At 39.6% G+C, this 21,086-nt stretch overlaps 1 protein-coding gene across 4 annotated transcripts in view; it reads right to left on the minus strand.

Moving 5' to 3' along the window:
* Nucleotides 1-21,086, minus strand: part of mid2 (midline 2) — a 123,148-nt gene that overhangs the window by 6,947 nt on the left and 95,115 nt on the right. For all 4 annotated transcript variants that reach the window (XM_063876799.1, XM_063876798.1, XM_063876801.1 and 1 more), the window contains 5 exons: nucleotides 19,852-19,959; nucleotides 15,769-15,917; nucleotides 14,655-14,782; nucleotides 14,103-14,246; nucleotides 8,122-8,283 (listed from right to left, as the gene is read on the minus strand). In XM_063876799.1, the coding sequence (XP_063732869.1) occupies nucleotides 8,122-8,283; nucleotides 14,103-14,246; nucleotides 14,655-14,782; nucleotides 15,769-15,917; nucleotides 19,852-19,959 (691 nt within the window). The remainder of the gene's footprint in view (nucleotides 1-8,121; nucleotides 8,284-14,102; nucleotides 14,247-14,654; nucleotides 14,783-15,768; nucleotides 15,918-19,851; nucleotides 19,960-21,086) is intronic.

The raw sequence follows: 21,086 nt of genomic DNA on the forward strand, positions 1-21,086 counted from the left end.
ATGTGAATGATTTTTTCACCTCTAGAGTTAGCGTCAGAGTATTACAGGTTGTGTGTGTGTTAAGTGCAATCATTCATTAAAACTCTGCTTGTTTTTGAATGAAACAAGTGTTATTCACTCCTTTATCATTACAGGTATGCTTACTGTATTGCAGATAAAAGGGCTTTAAAGCATTATAAAATAATTTCAAGGGCAGCTTGGTGAGGCGCTGTGCCCACAATCTGTCTTGGAGAAAAATGAACAAATGGAAAATATTGAATGAAAAAATAACAACAACTTCCCAGCCAACTGGCAATTTCAAACACTCCCAATATCCCCTCCATCTGCTGGCATTTTCACCTGCTCAGTAGACGAAGAAAGGCACTTTGAACAAATCAGAAAATCCCTAAAATGCTGATTACTTTTGAGAAAAGTTCCTACATTACTGAGATTATGAAACCAAAAAGAGCTGCGCTACCTGTTTTATGTTAATTAGAACAGCAGGACTTATCTAGCCTTGACAAGCAAATATTTCATAACCAGTTTGTCTTTACTTCTCCTCTCTTGCTTCTTTTTAGATAGAGTTTGTCAACATCTATTGCCTCCATTTGACAGTAAACAAAGTCAGGGAAAGCAAGAGAGCAAAGGGAGTGACATGCATTGTGATGACACAGTATGCATATACCACTATTTCATGAGACACCCCTCTCCTCTTCCTTTCTCTCATCACCTTCGTCTACTCTCCACATCCTAATATTTGCTTTAGGGCTGTGTGGCAGCTTGAGGCCTGTCATCAGAGATGCGTGCTGGGTAAATATTTATGCAGGTTCTTTAACAGGACGTAAAGAGGTACACAAACCCCTGGGGCACCTTGACAAGTGATGTTTTCTGTCTGGATTTTTACCTGCCTACTCAATGCAGGGACTGGTTTTCACTCAAGCACAAACGCACTCTAGGGTGTATGCCGACTGTTTCATACACACAATATGGATGCCCAGAATAGTTATCCAACCGGATGACGACTGTTATAAAGTCAACAGTCCAGTGTTTGTCTGTCAGCATCGTATATTTTCAGATATTTTTTTGTTTTGACACAAACAATATGTTCACTCAAAATACTTCTCTTGCAAACAATAGAGCTGCTAAAAAAACAAAACATTTAAGCCTCGGTTTGTACACCTACTTCACACCATCCTGCAGCTTTGTACAACATGACAAAACTAGATGTTGATGTTGGCAGGCTTTACACTGTGGGACAGGTGCTACCAGGAGGCAGCTGGTCCTAGTGAAAGCACACAATCATACCTCAGCCGAGCCGGTTTGGCCCCTTTTCAAATGCATCTTTCACATTTTACGTCGATTAATCCAGGTTTTACCTTGCTGTAAAATGACATTTAAAAACCAAATAGCTGTATATATAATCAACAAGTAAAAAAATAACCTTTCACAGGCTTTACTGAAACTACAAAACATCTATAATTACAGTTGTTCCTGGCCTGGATACATGTGCTGAATTTATCATTAAAAATCTTGTAGTTAACTTTCACCTGCGCACGCAATAATTTCAAACACTATGAGCAGTACAGACTGCTTCCTCTGACCAAACCTGTCACAGGCCTGCAGTACAGAATACTAAACACCAGAAAAGACACACCAGAGACAGACACCTCTTGCATGATAATACTGACAAACAACTAGCAGTCTAAAAGCTGCTGATATGACTAAGTCTAAGTTTGAACCCTTTCCCCACTCCTCGTTTAACAAACTGCTTTTCTCTCCTATTGCATCTATGTTTCTTGATGGTATGAATTAATTACTGAGACAGACAGCCAATTAAAAAGCATAAATGAGGCACAGTCCAATAAGAGCTGTCTTTATTAACGTGGGACTATTGTTCCGTCAACCGCCACTCGAATGAATTGTGACCAAACTCGAATGCAACATTAATTCAATTTTCTGCTTATGAATGCCTAAAATAAGTTGTTTTGGACAAAAATATAATGATTATTATGCTATCAACCAGAAGATACGGCTTTTACTTTTTAATGTTAAAATAACTGGATCCTTGTTTGGATTTGAATTAATTAGGTAGGCCTGGTTCATTTTGTTTCATTAAAAAATATAATCTGCAGTTACGCAAGTTTTAAAAAGGGTCAATCAGAGAAAAACATTTTAAACTTTATGACCAAAATGTAGTGTTTTTATTAGAGTTTTAATAACGTCTCGCTTTGATTGTTCACTTAAGGAACCAAAACTGCAACTGGACCGGCATACTGTTATTTTGCTGTGTGCATCACTCAAGCATGGACTGTATTTATGGGTAAAAAGCCGTAGATTGAGGGCACTCATGTCTGCAGACACTCATGTCTGCAAAGAGCTATTTGGTGTCTTCTATTCACTGAACACTCTCCTTTCCTCACTCTGATTCTGTCACTTTTACTCCACTTTCATACACTCTCAGTCTCTTTTTAGGTTTCTCCTTTCACTTTAGAGGACGGGCGTGTAGAAACCAGGTAACAGTTCACTCTTAGGTAAATGCAGAAGTATGTTCATAGCAATAAAAGGTCACACACAAGCACACACACTAATAGATGCACACACTCACTCTTCTTAACTGCCTTCTTCTTTTTCATCATACTTAATTCATAGGTGTTTTAAAGAGCTCTGGGTTACTTCACACGTGAGAATATACCAGCACGGTGAATACTACAGCATCGGTGCCACTGTTCGCTGGGAGACACTCAGCGTTTGATGAATGGTTTCACTGGAAAGGCGTTAGAGTGACCTTAAAAGCCTTTGAAAGCGTTAAGACTTCACAACATGGTTTTAAATGTTGTTTCCATTAAGCCGAATGAATTGCATGAGACAGAGCAAAAGCAAAAGTTGGAAGCCATTAGAAAAACACTCCTCAGGTTTAGCCTTGCACACCTATTAAATTGTCAGACACAGAGTTGAGACTTAAACAAAAGGATTAAAAAAGCAGAACCAAAGACATTTTCTTTTATTACTTTTCTTTGTGCAGCTCTCTCTGAAGCCATAAAGGAATTGTACAACATTTTTTCACACATGCAGTAGAACCAGTAGGCCTTGGAGTTGGAACAGACTTCCCCAGTCATGTTTGTGGCTGCCATGAAACAATATATACCTTTTCATCATTTGCCTTCATTTGACTTTATTTTGGACATCATTTAATAAGCAGAGTTTTTTTTGAATTGTTTAAAGGTCCAATGTTGGAAAAATATGTTGATGTGTTTTTTTAAAATAATAAACAGGTCTAAAGTAAGTGCTATATAATGTGAAACTGAAAGTACCACAACGTTAAACGTACTATAAGTTGCAGCATTTGACCGTTGTCCAACAATTGCACAAATAGCTAGAAGTAAAAGATACTCCAGGTGTCTTCATAGTGATGCTGGGTTTGTTCCTTGGAGGCAGAAAAGGTTCTCCTTTTCCTCTCTCTGCCACGCGCACACACACACACACACACACACACACACACACACACACACACACACACACACACACACACACACACACACACACACACACACACACACACACACACACACACACACACACACACACACACACACACACACACACACACACACACACACACACACACACACACACACACACACACACACACCATGGTTTTGTGTGCGATTACAGCAAAGCATATTTGGCCTTTGCTTGCCATGAGACCAAAAGCTTTGACATCTTTGGATGAAAAGCTTTACCTCTGGGATGAATAGACAGATGGCAAGATTGAAGAGAGGTCACCAGAAGAAGGGATCATATGCCATAGCCAGGGGTAAGGGAGGACAGAGTGCCAAGCGAGGGGTTAGACAGGGACTTGAAATGGGGACACAGAGAGTTTGAGGCCAAGGAAATTGCAACAACAGACTTTAACAATGCCTCTTCAATTTCCGCCCGCATTGAGCGCTTTGATTATGTCCTCTGAGGTTAAAGTAGAGCAAGTATTCTCTTGCAACATCTTTGATTACAGAGAAAAAAGTTCAGATTTCTACTGTTTACTTTAATTCACATTATACAGTTAAAACAATTCTGGCAGTTCAGCCTTGTGCGTTCCTTCTGGGTACCATATTGGTACAGTTGACTGCATTCAGATTTGTTTTACAGACATACAGTGCAGCATTTATGAGTGTACTGATGCACAACTTTTCCGTGTCTGTGCAACTTGTCACTGTCTGCTTTGCTTAACAAGCCTCTGCCTGAAATATATGATGAGCTTAGGCTAAAGCCTCCAGAGCCTATCATCTTAAAAAATGAGAAAGCTAAACCATCCAATCTAGGCACAGACAGAGAGAGAGACTTCAAGTGCCATGGAAATAACTTGTGGTTCTCAGCTCAAAAGCTCGCTACTCCAGCTCGTACACCAACAGACTCTCGAGAGAAACCTAATTAGCCTGTCAAATGGAGATATTTGTGATCAGTTTCGTTGTGACCCATTTTTTTATCTAAAAAGACTGCTTGGCTTCACCAGAACAAATGAGTGAGGCACTTTAATCTGAATACCAATTTCTCTGTGAGTAGAGTGGGAGAAAAGAGAAAGACACATGATCAGACTGAAACCCAAAGACATGATGCAGGTGACATGATGAAAACCACAAAACCTCAATACTGAGCACAAATATTGGATGTTTTGTTTGTTATTTTGATGGCTTGTCAAAGTCATTATAGCAAAGAGAAATGCCGGTTGCCAATCGCAGGCTCTAAATCTCATCCAAACTTCAGTGGGTGGACAAGTTTTCCCCCGATACAAGCGGCTGTCAGAGAAGAAGTTGACAGACAGTGGGAGTCTCAGACGAAAGAGTTGGGGGGGAATAATTTATTAGCATTGTATTGCACTAAAACTTTAAAATGATATAATGACTAACACTGATGGATAGAGGAGGAATATGTGTATTTAAATGTCATGCTGCTGTAGATTTAAATAGATCCCCCGCCCTACAAATTACATTTATGTTAGCTGATTGGCAGGGTGGTTTTGAGTCAAACTGGTGCTTAATTTTTCCTTTGGTTTCAATGATAATCAACCTCTTTCAAACTCAACTTCATGGTCTCCAAACTCTGTACAAATATGATCAATAATTTGTTTTGTGTTATGTGGAAATTAAATAAACTTGGGGCTTCTGGCATGAATTTAATGACATCCAAGACAGAAAAACTATTTCTTTGTCTACTATTCATAATTATTTTCAATACAACCCTTAATATAACACTGATTTTGTTATCAGCAAAAAAATGAGAAAGCAAACTTCTATACACGCTCATCACACTTATCTGTGTCAAAGGAGCACATTATATATTGAAATGCTTCTTAGTGTTATTTATATCGTGCCCGGTGAGAGCCATGAGCCTCAGTGACAGCGAGCTGACTGCCGGCTCCAGATACCCTGCACTTCACCTCTAAACTCTCTCAGGGTACACGTTGTGCCCACATCACATGGAGGCAGTAATCCACTTTAATGCCATAAGAAAAGTGTTCAAGCACTGACACACTCCATGTGTCCAGGGTGTGTCTGAAAGTTTTTGACTTGGGGGGGGGGAAACAGACCGATTGGGGGTTCACTTTAAAGTGCCAGATGGCAGTATCAAATACAGGGACAGGACAGGTGTAGTCATTAGAGGACCCTTATCGCTCCTAACTGTAAAGTATTTTTAAGTGGGAATATGAACGTAAAAAGGGTACAAAATTAAAAGGGTTCCCATGGTTCCTATTAGCCTCGAACCTACTTTTGTCTTAAGTTATATGAAGACAGAACATTCCCACAGTAATGGTCCTTTTATAAGGGCAGTATACAATAAAGTAAGTCAAGTTTATTTCTGGAGAACAAAGTGCTGTATTGAAGAAAATTAAAGTAAAAAGTAGAAAAATCTGAAAGAGAACATACCAAGGGAGGATTTAAAAAGCACTGTACAAATAAACTGTAGAAATGACAACAGATTGAAGGATAAGTGGCCATAAATGTGTCTTTTATGTCTCTGTGACCTCAAATCTCTGGAAGTTACTATTTGGACACACACAACATGTTTGTGACCATCTCCTGTATGTGAGTCCAACATTCACATCTTTTTATGTTTTTGGTCTCTACCAACCACTGAAAGACAATTCCGGCTCTTCAGCTGCTGAGGGTTTTACTTTGTTCACGGAGTACTGTCACTTTCTGTGTCGGTCTGCCATTTGCTTCTAATCAGGTTATGCACAGTGGGTTTTAAAGAGCTTTTTCACCCAAAAAACAGCTGCCTGTTGAGGCCAAAAATGACCCTATGAGAGCAGTAAGAGGGAACAGTAAAGCTGTGATATGGAGAGCCATTAACTGAGACTCACTATAAAGCTTTATAAAGCTAAGTGGAGCTGCACATTCAGCTGATAGTTCTCACATAGTGACTTTTTTTTTACGCTGTCTTCACATTGTCATTTCATACATTGTTATAAAAAATGATATCATAACCACTTTAAGCAGCACATGGCACTTTTCCAAACTGATATAGGGGGCTGAGATATTACCAAAGTATGTTTCTCTGATGTCTTTCATTGATGTCAATCAACAAAACTTGTATTTCTTCTTCTCTGTTATAAGTCATTAGTGTTGACGCTGGCAGGTTTGGATTAAGTGTGACCTGTGGACTGATCCGTGTTTACAGGCCCTGTTAGAGGGCAAGAGTGAGTAACAGTAAAGTGAGAGAGAGTTGGTTTTTGTTTGTGTCAGTGACTTGAGAGTGAGAGGGATCATCCTCTGACTACTGCAGTTGCTCACAAACCTATTTTACCCAGCATAGTGTATCCAGATTACAGTTAATCCTAAATGCCACAGACAGACTCCTGACAGCAGGGAAAAGGAGCTGGCATATCAACTCCTCTTTAGCTTCACTGCACTGCTATTCCAATTTAGGACTGATGTTAAAATTTCATTGAGCTCCCTTGAGGCAAATCCTAAATGAGCTTTTTGCTGAAGTTTTAACCTTTTATATGCTACAGTTGAGCCTGAGATTGGGTGTGGAATATTTATCAAGTAATGTGACTTCACTTGAGAACTGTTGGTTATACTTTACTTAGCACTTTTTAGAACATGAGCTCAGTGTACTAGCTTCAAGACTTTAATGCATTTTTTCAGTTTATTTACTGACAATTTGGTAACGTTCGCTTAATTTTCTTTCTTATTTATATTCATCTACGGTGTACTGTTACAGAAAAGGAAAATTCAATTCAAAAGGGAGTTCAAGTCCAGGACAAGTTTCCACAGCAGAGAATAAACAACACAAAAAGAGACAGAATCAGCCCCGTGCAATGAGACAAGGAGAGTACGACTATCGAGGCTGAGAAGATGCCCAAAACACAACTTCCTCAGAGTAGCTCACTGCTAAACATAAAGCTGAGAAACTTCCCTGAGAGAAAGATAGAGAGGTATAGTCAACCAAAAAACTAAAGAAAAAGTGATAAAAGGGGTAATATTGCTACCTTTTCACTTCTTCCACTCCAAAAAGTGGGTTTAGTGAGTATAAATTAAAGCTTTTAGACAACTAGACACTAGTCAGCAGTATTTTAGGAGAGACGATAAAAAAAAAATCTCTTAAAAGCCCCGTTTTCCTATTTCTCCTACAAAAACATAATGAATGCATCCAAAATTAAAGCACTAACACATTTTCATTGAGTGTGATCCAAGCCAAACCATGGATGGAATTTCTTTGCTAAGAAAATGTCTGAAGCAAAAAGTGAAGTCACAACAGGTGTGTTCGTATCCAGAATGTCTTCTCATTCTTGGCAAAGAAACGCGAACAGGCAGCTTCCATATTCACACAGTGGGCAATGAGACCTTACTTTTCTGACTGAAAAGAAGTTTTTCAAAAAGTATTTGTGAACGAACCTGTCAAGCACAAGATACTGTTTGCTTATATATGTCTGTACCCTCAGGCGGAAAACCAAAAGCAAGCCTTTCATATTGATCAATTGATTCTGCTACTTATTCTTTAATAATTTATAAGTAAAACTTTGAATAGGGCAGCCTGTAAGTAACAGTATGTTGCACACATGATGCAGACAGTAAAAACGGTGTATTGAATATCCCAAAAACAAATTAACAAGGCAGGCGGGCAGGCAGAGCAGCCTTCACTTACTGTTGGTTTTGAGGCGGGCTGGCTCACTGTTGCGGCTTCCTGCCTGGTTGATAGCCTTGACAAAGAAGATGTAACGGGTACCACTCTGCAAGCCGTGGACAGTGTAGTGGTTCTGCTTGATGTTAGGTACGATCATCCAGCTGTCTGCAGAGTTGTACAAACCTGGCAGAAACACACACAAAAACACACACATAGCATGAGTAACCATGTTCTGTTAAGGGTACGCACCGTCATACTGAACCCTTTACATTGATATTCAAAAGAGAACAAAACCATTCTCAAAATCTAACCAGATGTTATCTTTTCTCCAAACACAGTGAGGCATCACACAGTGAGAAGCTCAGAGACCCTACAATCTGCAATGTTATGCAACATTTATGTGAACATACTGATCCACCCCATTACCTTTCCATCACGATTAACTTGGCGTTCTCCCCTGAGGCCATAATGTGTGTTCACTAAGCGGAATCCCCGTTGAGAGCAAGGTACCTTCATGACACAATATCTGTAGTAAGCGCCTTAGGGCAAACAACTGCGATACCTTTAATGTTCAAATGTAAGGAAATGTGAGTAAAACCTACATGACCCCAGTTGGTGGGCTCTTTGATTTAGAGCAGCTTGCAGTTGAGGCTTAGCAATGGCTGAGTTAGCTCTGCAGTCACCTGCTTAAAATCAAAGTATTTTCAGTCTGTCAGCTGCAGCCGACTGTGGAGGATACAGCAGATTCTCAGTTCAGGTGAGGAGACCCACGTCTACCATTGACTGCTCTTTCTGTCCTTTCGCGTTGTATCAAAACAGCGAGTAATTTACACTTACAATACTGAATCACTCCCCTTCCCTGACCCACAAGATATGATTTTATAAAGTAGGGTTTTTTCTTATTTTAAATATGATACACAAAACCTTCAACACAAGCTGAGAGGTGTGCATTTAAGATGGCAGAGTTGTTGCAGAGGCCAGATGTGGTTGGCATATATAACACATTTTGAAAAGCTGACAGTTTACTACTGAAATAAAATGATTGCATTATACCCTTCTATTAAAAACGTTAACTTCTGAAAATATAACAATATATTCCCTATGAGCAAACTGTGAGAGCCAGTGTTAACATTTCTTCCAGCCATCGAAAAATATATGAATGCATTGAAATACACCTCTGCAATAACTAGCAGAGCATCTTGATTAGAATCACTACAGCTGGAGTTAATATTTCAGAGTTGAAGGTAGAATAACAATTCTCTTCTTTGTCTTATCTTTCCTCACCCCTAAAGATTTGTAGGGGAATAAAAATTCTGAAAGGGAGAGAGCTCTCAGGGCCATGCCTGGCTTGTCCCTTCTAGTGAGGCTTGTGAATTATTGAACAAGATGGCAACAGCATGCATAAGTAATAGCCAAGAGTCTGCTTGTAAATATAAATACTTCACAGGACGCAAATACGGGCTTTAAAAGTGAGGCGACTTTAAGAATAAATGAGGGGAGGGAACTGTTAAAGTTAGAGTGAAGGCTGCATCTTCCACCAGATTTTCTCAGACAAAGAAATCCATGCTGAGGACTTTGATCTTCCTTTAAGAGAAGGGAGTAGAAAAAGTGAGGGATTTTAATAGAAGCTTCTTTATATCTTGCAAGTACACAATACATTTTGTATCTCAAGATTGGCAGTAATATCTGCATTTCTTTCAGCTTGCTCTTACCAATATGCAAATGTCAATAAGATCCCTACATGTTGTTCTACTGTGACAGCTGTCCCTTACTGTGAAATGATCCCACCTGTCAGTTTAGCCGTTCCTGTCGAAATTACGTAAGCTACAATGTTATGTGAGCTTCCAAAAAGAGATACAGGGGAGAGACGAGGGAGAACGGCTTCACGCTGCTTTCCATTTTTAAAGCTTTTGATCTCTGTAGCACCTCTCCCTTTTTGCAAAATCAAATTAGGTCAGTACACAGCAATACTGCTATTTCTACTTTTACCACTGAAAAGAGGCTTTCTGACACTAGCAGAGCGCTGCTGCCTTTGGAGAGCATTGTGACTTCAAAGTGTGGGGGGCAGTAACTGAATGCGCCATTGTAAAAAGAGACTGAAAACAAATGGGGATAAAGATCGACTTGTGACTCAAATTTAGACATCAAGTGTGTGTGTGTTTGTGTGTGTACAGTATGTGCAGCATATACAGTATGTATGTGTCTGTTTGTGTTGGAGGAAAGATGAGTAAGACTGCAGCCGTTTTTGTCTTTGATGATGCAATATAAAGTTGATGGAGAGTGTGTGTGTGTGTGTGTGTGTGTGTGTGTGTGTGTGTGTGTGTGTGTGTGTGTGTGTGTGTGTGTGTGTGTGTCTGTGTGTGTGTGGGTGTTTTCTCTGAGAAGCTGTGCATCAATAAAAGCAATGAAACGCTTCACCTGCATCTATCTCTTGGTGCCTCCACATAAAGTTAACAGGAATACTCTCACTAGTTCCCTGCAGTCTGAACCCTCATCAACATTTCATCACACTCTGCAACACAGATGGAACCTGCTGATACTCTGAAAGACGCCCTGTCGAGATACAAAGGGTTTAACCAAACTCTGAGCTCTCCTAACGCCCACTGTGACACAGCTTTTTACCTGTGATACCCATATTAATACTTCACCACAAATTGGTGCTTATGAATACACATGAAAGCTGATGAAACCAGCAGGTAGAGCTGGTGTTGTTAACATGCAGGCCTCCCAGGAAAGTGTACACAAAGTCATGCGGCGGTGGGAGCAGAGGTATGGACTTCTATTAGATACAGTGAAATCACCTGAGCAATGCAGGAGGAACTGACGTTTATGAAACTGGAAAGTTTATTTGTGACAGCTGTAGGCAGTGAGTTGAGGCATGTAAAGAAACAAAGTGCCTGTAGCGCTAACAATGGTGCCATGATAATTATAATCTCTCGTTTTGCCATGTGAAGCAGTCAAAGTATTTCATCTTCAGGTAGTCAAAATCACTATTTAATAGCTAAAACGTGAATTTATAAATGTTTGAATATGTCCTTTTTTGCTTTTATACAATACCAAGAATTAGATGAGAAGTTTGATACCACTTTCATGAGTGTGTGCTCAGTAAAAAGCTACAACAGAGAAAGTTGGTTAGCTTGGTTTAGCATTACTGGAAAACGCTAGTCTAACTTTATCCAAAGATAACACAATCCTCCAACTAGCCTCTCTAGGGCTAAACATAAGAAGGAGAAGTAGATTTAATGTGTTACACCAAAACGTGATATATCATAATATTATTCAGGGTTGTGTTATTGACAAAAAGATTAGGATGTTTCACTTAATTGTGTTTGCGTCAGTAAAGGAATTCAGCAGTAAAAATGTTTTAGTTTCACTCTTGTTCTACTCTGACATCTTAATGGATTTTCATTGCAGGAATCAACATCATAAAATCATTTTTTCAGTTTACTTTTATATGTCTACGTGTGTGAGAATAGGCATGTGATTACAAAATAAGAACTAATACTTTCATAGTGGATGGACATTATTTTCTTTAGATTATTGCAGCTTTACTTGCAGTCATGTTTGGCTTTCAGACACTGTTTAATTTCTCTCCATGGTGTTTGGTTTCACTAGCTGATTCTATTTTCCGCTGCTGTGCTTGGATGATCCTGCAGAGGCAGGGTTCAGAAGACCCTGCTCCTCATGGGAGGGCCAAGGCTGAGGATGAGGCCAGGAAAAAACGAGAGGGGAAAGGATGGCACTCAAGTGGGAGCATTTAACCACTAGGAAAGTTTGAGCAAACTGCTATGGTAAAAATTCAAGTGGCAGGCTAAATGGGTTCCTCTCTTTCTCCGTTTCTCCTGTGAATCTCTGAGGACTCTGTGGCAGCACACTGCTGAATATCTGAGCCACTCGCTCTTTCACAGCTGAAATGTATCCTTATTCTCAAATGGCTGGGGCACTTGAGTTGTATGGTTAGATGGGGAGATGTCAGGTTACACAGAGAGGACGAGAGACGAAGAAGAGAGGGCGAAAGAGTCAAAGAGGGGAGGGAAAGTGGAAGTGCAGAGATGTGTGTGTACATGCACTGTTATGTACAAAAATCCTATCCTACTCATATCAGCAAGTGGTAATTCTCACCTCCCCTATGTAACCATCATCCACTCACCTGTTCTCCTGCTGTCCTCCTCCACAGTGCTCTTTCTTTCCCTTCAATTATTGTGATAGACAATCAGCCGTACTACCTAATGGGGGCTGTCCAGGGTTATGAGAACTTCGAATAAGGATTTCAAGAGAGTAAGACTCAATGTTCAGCTATGATATGCTGATGTGCCATTGAAGTGTGCACACATATATGTCATACTCTGTTCTGACATGCAAAATATGTAAAGGATTGAATAACATTTTCAAGGAGTGATAGACAAACAGGCAACAATCCAAGAAGGCACAACTATTTGTGACCATTGAGGTGGATTTAAGTATTTAACACATTAATAAAGGACATGCTCCAAGCGTCATGTTTTGGAGTTATGACTCAAACATTAAGGGCTGCATAAAGACCCACATACAGTAGGGGGAAACTGAATCCAGAAACAAATCAATTGCTCCTGACAACTACATCATGATTGCAGCTCTGTATGGTTAAACTTTCCTCATTACACCGGTATAAATATAAGCACTGATTAAAACACTTTTGAAATGGCCAAAACAAACGGTGTAGTGAGGGAAATTATAAAAAGTAAGGAAACATTTGAGAAACTTGAACTCTGCTAGCAGATCCCAAATGCTTACATAATATCCCAAATATAAATCATGAAATTTTACAAGCTTGAAACCAAAATAAGCTTCTGTATAGGGAGCAATGTGAGAGGACAAAAGGGGGCAGCAGGGGTTCTACATTCTCATCTGTTTTTCCCACACACAGCTTAAACTAAAACCAGATACTAAACAGTGAATCTATTTGAAGCATCCCCCCTGTGATATGGACTGCAAGACCTGTTTTTATAACAAAAAGACTTGATAATTCAGCTCTATATCCCTATTAAAACGAGCATGGAGGACAACAAAGACTAAAGTTGGACAGAAAATCTAGGTTATGCAACACAGTTGGTATAAAATATTGAACAAATGAAAATAAGACTGAGCAATGCTGAAAGTATCATAGTGCTCAACTTCATTTCTCTTTGTAACAGCAGAGAGGTCAGTGTGAATTGTGTGTTTCCTTTGGGCTTGTGCATGAGTGTGGGTGTAGTAACCTATGCTACTTATAAAATGTATTTGTGCTCATGTGCTGGAAATGAAAGGAAATGAAACTTAGAAAAATAACTCAGCAACGTCCATTATAAACCAACACCTTAATAGTCACTATAATGGTCATACCAGACCAAGTTAAGCTGTAGCAGTAAGAAACCATAGTTTTTATGGCTCAAATTGAGTATTATTTATTTTAAGAGGAAGATGTTATTTTTTTATCAAAATAAATCATCTTACTTTAAAAGCTCTTTAAATTTCAAAACATTTGATAACAATGATTAAAACTCTATTGATGCCCTCAGAGAGTCCATTGATCTCTACGAATATCGAGGAAACATACAGTTATTCTGCTCTCAACATCTACCAGGAGCCTCCATGTTAGCAGAGAGCCATTTGAATCATGTATTTCCAGCCATTTTTAGGCAACTTAAGGGCGGCTCTTACTTCAAAAGCCCTAAATAGCCAGTTTGATATTTAAGGGAATTTCGTTCTTTGAAAACTACATGAAAAGAAAATCTAATACATTTCAGCCCATTTCCCATTTCCCTGACAAATTAAATTTTTATGGTATTTAAACACAGGTCAACAAAGTATCTGATCCCTCTTGGCCCAAACTTGATTAAAACAATCCCAGAGTAATCCCCTGGCTGTTACTCTAATGCAATTAAACATGAAATTCCTTACATGCTCAGATAATGAATACATGTGATCTGCAGTACTGATTTAATTTTCTGTGTGCCTGAGTGTATGTGTGTGCAAAGACTCACTGATGAAATTTGTCTGCCCAGTGTAAATGGTGTACTGCAGCTCGTAGGAGGTGACGCTGAACTCGTCCTCGGACGTCCAGTGAACGGTGATGGTGTCATGAGAGGCGGTGCACAGCTCGTCTCTTATGGATGGTGGGTTGGGAGCTACACAAAGATAAAATGATTTATTGAAAAGACACATTTTAATAGTGTAAATGAATTGGTTTAAAGTAATATAGAGGCTTATTCACCAGGAGTAGTAGCATAAAATGAAGTGAAGAATATGTTATATAATAAGCCCCGTTTTGCAAGCTTTGATAAAAGGCAGAATATATAGTATAACATAACCTTCAATGTTGAATAAAATCTAATACAAGTAAATGTTTGATGACTACAACTGTATTTTTGGTGTCTTCTTAATCTATAAAGGTTTGATAGGGCGCATGACACGAGATAAAAGCAATCAATCAATCCTTAATTTAGAAAGTTTGAATTAAGTGATGGCAAGGCTGCTTCAGCTTCATAAAGCTAATACTTTAGGTGTCCTTTGTGGAGCACACACACAGCTCCTACCTGTTAGGTAATCAAGTCCTTCCAGGATCTTCTTCTCTCGGGAAAAGTCCAGGGCAAAGTTGTCAAACGCTTCGTTCAGGTTGACGTCAGGGATGAGTACCTGGGAGGAGGCCGTCGCCATGGCAACCCTATAGAGCGGGAGCGAGGAAATGGAAATGTCAGGCGAGAGATGGAGCAGTGAGGGTGCGGGAGGGGGGGGGGCCGAGATGTCAGTTGAGGTGAAGAGAGTCAAAGAGGGGAGGGGTAGTAAAATAGGAAAGGTGATGAAGAGATGGAAAAATGTGAGGAGGGATAAAAGGAAGCGAGGAGGCAGATAGTGATAAAATCATAAGGGGAAGAGAGAGAGAGAAGGTTGGAATGGAAATCTAAAGCAATAAAATATGTAATAAAATACAAAAACAAGTCTGCAACATGCCCTATAAACAATCACTCCCTCAGAGTTTTGTGTTAACCAAGAGAGCCATCAAAACTCAGACCGATACACTCACTAACTACACATTCTGTGCTGCTTTGTGGAGACTTGTGCCTACTCCTGCTTTGAGCATCTGTCTGTGGCAGGAGCCAGTCCGAGCCTCGGAGCTGGCAGGGTTACAGAGCGGTTCGGAGAGACTTTGCTTTCTTCTCCCTGAGGAACAAGGCGGTCAATAAAGCACCCAGCCAGGTAATGGAGAAAAAGCCGAGAGCAGGCCAAATAAAAAAGATGCTAGCAGCAGATTTAGCAGGGACCTTTGTACGTGTTAGAGAATGCCGTGGTGTAGGAGGTCTTACAGAAGTACCCAGGTGGAAAGTGAAAATGCAGTGTGGTTTTTTTTCTTTACCAGAGGCTGGGCATTGATTGAAGGAGCTAAAGACATATTATACAATGCATATTTCATTACTTTTTTCCCAAGATCATATTTCTAGAAGGAAAGAAAATAGTAGAATAGTATATTTCATATTTTTGTGTCTTACCACATATTGTGTGAGTGCATTTAACCATGCATTTTTCTTCTAAATAGCCTATTGATGTGCTACTGAGGTCTCTGATCACAGGTGTACGTTGTCAAATAATACTAAATAAACTGCAATACCACATACAAACAACAACTGATATAAGCAAAGTTTAATCACACACCTTTCTGCTACATTTCGAGCGGTCTGGAGGAAGCGGGCATGGTCGTTCTCCTTCAGGCTCTGTTCGGCCTGTGTGATGAGGGCACTGGAGCGCTCCAGACACTGGCGACAGTTTGCAATCTGCTGTGCCAATTTACGCAGTTTCATCACCTGGAACAGACACAAATACAGACGTGTGGTTATGCTGTGAAACACTGATATATTTCCATTTGCTCATGTTAGCCTTATGAAATACATCACTTTTGCTCCTGGTCCCTCAGTACGAGGCATTCATCATTATGAATCCAAACACATGTTCAACACTTAGAAAATATAATCAAGCTTTGCTGCCAAATTGCTAAATACTGATAGACATTCCTAACACCCCATGTGATTGAAACCAATGAGACTTTCATTATAGCTGAGGTTTTATTACAATACTAAGAAAAAAACCTACCCCTCTATAGGAACACCATCTTGCCAGAGGAATCTTTAAATAACGTCCAATTAATTTAAATTGTAAAAGCAGTAAGCACAGGGCATTATTGAAAGCGTATGTGTGGAACTGATGAAAGGAGGAAAAACAGTCTGCATTAGGATGTCATTCTACATCAGAACCCATCATCCAAAGCACCTCAAAATTCCACTTGTTCTACTAAATGGTCATGGATGGCTGTCACACACTACAAAAAACCTTCTGAATTCCACATAAGCATGCTTATAGACGTAGTGTTGTGGACATATGCAACAAGGATGGAAGAGAGAGGACAGAGCCCTGGTTATGAGTTGAAAGTTGAAGCGAGGCCATTGGCTCTTCATGCTCACATCGACCTCATGAACATGTTGCTTAACAGGTCACAGCTGAAATTGTGATATAATAACATTAGGAAAAACCTACAGGATTATAATTTGTATGTGTCATTGTTTGTCTATAAATGACTTACATAATGGACTAAAACAATGTAAACTAGTCCTCTTGTCTTCAAGTAAAAAAAAAAAACACTTTTACATAGACTCCCCTTGTAATTGTTGTGCATGTTTGAAATGTTCCAGCACAGGCAGCTGCAGGAATTTCATGCTCTGAAAACCAGACAAGAAATGGGGATTTCGGCCCACAGATGCTCATATTGACTTACTTCATCTTCATCACAAACAAGCAAGCTGTGCACACCAAGAGACAGGTCAGGGTTCAGACTTTAGACAAACACACAAACAGGCTCCTGTCATTCATTCTGTTTATACTATAATTTGTCAGAGGCTGTAGTGTAATTCAATTTCCGACTGAACATAAGGAAATCCCTCTACGTTTATTTCACGTTAAAGTAATCCATTTATCTTCATCCAGACTCATATCCTGATTCCTCAAATGAACTTAGTTTGATGGAACTCTCCACAGGAAACAACAACAGCTGCCAGTGAGCCCAGAGACAGTCATCGCCTCTCAGCAATAATGATTAAATGAAACCTCTGTGAACTTTAAATAGCAGTTGGTCATTAAAGTTGCTTTATTGTCTGAAAAAAAGCATACTTTCAGGAACAGTTTACCACTTGAATCTATAAACACTAAATAAATAAAAACATTTAGAATGACGAGTACCCTGAAAAGACTAGTCATTTATATTTTCAGCAACACATTTTTTGCTTGAAGGGCTTGAATTATGCATACAAGAACTCAGAAAAAAACACACTGGGTGGCATTTGGTTAAAAGCTTGTCATTGAAAGCTCTCAAAGAATCAAAACAGTATCTAATGTGCACTCGCTTTCTACTGCTGGGGTGCTTAGAAGCCTCTCTAAGTCGGTGTCTTAATGCATAGGATGTCCTCCATAATCGGTGGTCTCTATTAAACACATTTGAGGAGGTTGATGACGTCTGCACACAGGAGAGGTGAGACAGGTTTAATGGATGGGCTATTATTTGGTAGCATGTGCTGCAAAAAACAATTTAGAAGATGACTCGCTCTCTCCAAGAATAATGGCCAATATGGCATGTTGTGTGTGTGTGTGTGTGTGTGTGTGTGTGTGTGTGTGTCTGTGTGTGTGTGTGTGTGTGTGTGTGTGTGTGTGTGTGTGTGTGTGTGTGTGTGTGTGTGTGTGTGAGAGTGTGCGTGTGTGAGTGTATCTGAGCATTTCACTTGGTGTAAAGACAATCTTGTCTCTGGCTGAAATATTAATGTCTTATCATAACTCATACGTTCAGGAAAAAGGGACATTTTGAGCACAGAAAAATATATACTTTACAAGGACATAAATTACATTTTGTAGAATGTAATTTTTGTTGCACAAGAATCGGTGCTCAGTATTTATTTATATATAATTTGGGATGGATAAGCAGTAGCTTATTAAGCTAGTTGGTTAACTTGGTTAGCCCTGCTTTCTATTTCCCTCTCTTTCTAAACTCTATGCTTTTTTTTATAGAATGCAAATCCAACCAGCTGCCAGCTCCAGCTTTAATGTATATTTTATTGTTTAGACATTGAGTGTGGTATCTTCTCATCATACTTCTGACAAGAAAGAAAACAAATACCCTTCCCAAATTGTCTTTTATATCAACTAATCATTTTTTCACTTTTCTTGAAAGATACTAAGTAGAAACTAACTTGTGCTGTAAGCAGAAAGCTGGATGCGTACAGAAGCCTAATTCACATGCTTTGTCGACCAAACAACAGTTTTTTTTATTTAAACACACTAATGCTGATGTTTTTCAAGTCTACTAACCATAACCTTGTAAACTGAAGGTAAAACCGGCTGTGACAATAACAGCCATTTTAGAAATCAAATGGGTCTTAACACCCTAAACAGATTTGAGTTGTTAATCCTCAAGGCTCCAGAAGAGTTAAAATAGAGAAGTCAAGCAGTCACATGATAAAGACGTTCTTACACACACCAGTACTTTGGAATAGTGTGTGTTTTGTTTGGGCAGGAGAGATTAGGCATGTCTGCTGAGTCTCCTTAGAGAGAGAATGGGAGCACGGTGCTCAGCTCTGCTCGCCATCATCACACCTTCATAATCCTGTTATCCTGCTGCAGACTCACCTCTGAATACTTTCCTCTACAACACTGTTTGCTAAAACGCCTTCAACAACCTACTCTTACTTGACCTGCAGTGTTCTCCTTTTTTCTCTTCTCCTCTCAAATATTTATTTTAACACAATTGTGATTAATATAAATACTCACAATGCATTTCATTTCATACATCTTTCTTGACACTTAAAAAGACCCAAATAGTACACTGCAGGCTGACATCAATCAAGAGCTCCTCTGGTGTTTCCTGTGTACTTCCTTCTTTCCTGACTCCCGCATCTCCTTCCTCTACCCTCTCCGAGACAGCCTCTTTACAGACCGAGACTCTCAGGAGAACAAGCCTTGCTCCTTTCGTCTGCAATCACTGCGGACACACTCTGACACACTTGCACTCTCATACCCCAACACACACTCACACACCTACTTTAGTCCTTGGGTTCAGTGTTTGGAAATCTTTCATCTCTCGACAAAGCTCTTTTGCTGTCTCAGAGGATCTTCCACAAGCACTTAAAACTTCACCTCTGGGAGGGCGAGATTAAGAGTTTGCCTTTGTCTTGAAACCCTTAAACGTCAACAAACCACCCATAAAGTGTGTGTCCACACACACGTACTGTAAATGTCTGGACAGTATTTCCTGCAGGTAGTTCAAAACAGTCTTTGCTGCCATCATCTGCCATGAAGGCTTTTACACACATTCAGATTGACTGTCTACATATAGAAGAGGTCTTTCCTGCTCTCTTTTCCTCGACTGCATGTGATGTGTGTTTGGCATAACAAGTGGAAAACTACAGTCAGTCTTAAAAAAATCACAGCTAGTATATGAATATATTCTGCCCACAGTGCTGCCGCTGTCATATTTATTGTCTTGTACAAAAACACTGATTCTCCACAAGTAGAGGATGACCGCGAGCTGAGTTCCTTAACGATGTACTTGTGCTTCAACTGTCAGTGTGATGTAATTGTTGGAATAGCTGTACTAATAAAACGATAGGAATTTAATAAAATGTAATTATAAAATGTAAATCCTGTTCACTATGAGCTGAAAACTGAAAAAGCTCTGAAGGCATCCTGGTTATACTTTACCTTAGATTCTTTGATCTTCACGGCAATGACCTGTTTTCTCTGGCGGATGATCTCCACAAGCTCATCACACTCCTCCACCAGCTTGGCCTCATGCATGGCTGTGTTCACCTGAAAACAGAAGCAAGTACACATGTGAACATGAGGTTTCTTTGTAACACACACACACACACGCTAAATCCCAATAAACTGCTATTTTGTTCATTTTCTTTAAATCAAGAAAAGGGTTTTGGCACTTTTTCTTCCTCTCTGTTTGCAGGGAGTGTAACAAGATTTCGAGATTGGCAGACACGAGGATTCATATCGTTACACACATGCAAAGCATCATTTGTTTTTCCATTTCATTATCCATTTTGCACACAAAGAAAAACTGCAAGATGTGCTCCTGGATTAGAATCAATATATGATGATTTCATTGTCACTGGAATAACAGGAGCATACATTGATCCAGGAATCATTGGCATGCATACAGTAGATAGAGATTGGTACAAAGAAGCACATTTGCAGGGCATTGAATTTGATATGAAATAACATTTTACATTCTCTAACATTTCTTGATATAGGAAAAGTCTTTCCAAACTCCTAAAAAATGTACATTGGTGCTGGTTTCAAAGCACAACTTATTGTTATACGTAACACTACCATCTTGTTAAATTCACAGGGAATATCTTAAGGATTGGTAAAATATTCCACTCCACTAAAGTGTGTGTGTAGACCCTCATTAAGTGACTGACAAAATGTGCTTACACCGCACCGATTAAATTCATTCTGTGATTATTTTAGGACTAAATTTGCAGAGGCAACTCATCGTCAGTTTTACACACCAAGGCTCACACTAAATAATAAGCCAGCAACTTCAAACTCATGTGGGTGGGGGGTCTGTTTAGTACGACACTACGGGTTTTGCTGAACTACTTTGCTACCAACAGTTTTGCCAGATATGAAATACAATTATAAATACACCAAGTGAAAAAGTTCAGATGTACTGATCCGGCTTCACTACTGAGGGACACTGACCCCTGATCAATTAGGAACTGATGGTTTACCACAGCTTTGGTTGCTGTTTTGCAAGCAAATGTAGCCTTAAGGCCTGCAAACACAAACTGGTAAGGAAGAGACTCCATTGCTCCTCTGAGTGAGGCAAAAACTTCACAGCATGTTATGACTGCCCAACACACATCGCACAGTGAACATCTTCATCAATGCATTAGCTGCTGCAAGAGATGTACCTGATCAGG

The sequence above is a fragment of the Eleginops maclovinus genome, chromosome 23 (genome assembly GCF_036324505.1).
Source record: "Eleginops maclovinus isolate JMC-PN-2008 ecotype Puerto Natales chromosome 23, JC_Emac_rtc_rv5, whole genome shotgun sequence".
Classification (NCBI taxonomy): Eukaryota; Metazoa; Chordata; class Actinopteri; order Perciformes; family Eleginopidae; genus Eleginops; species Eleginops maclovinus.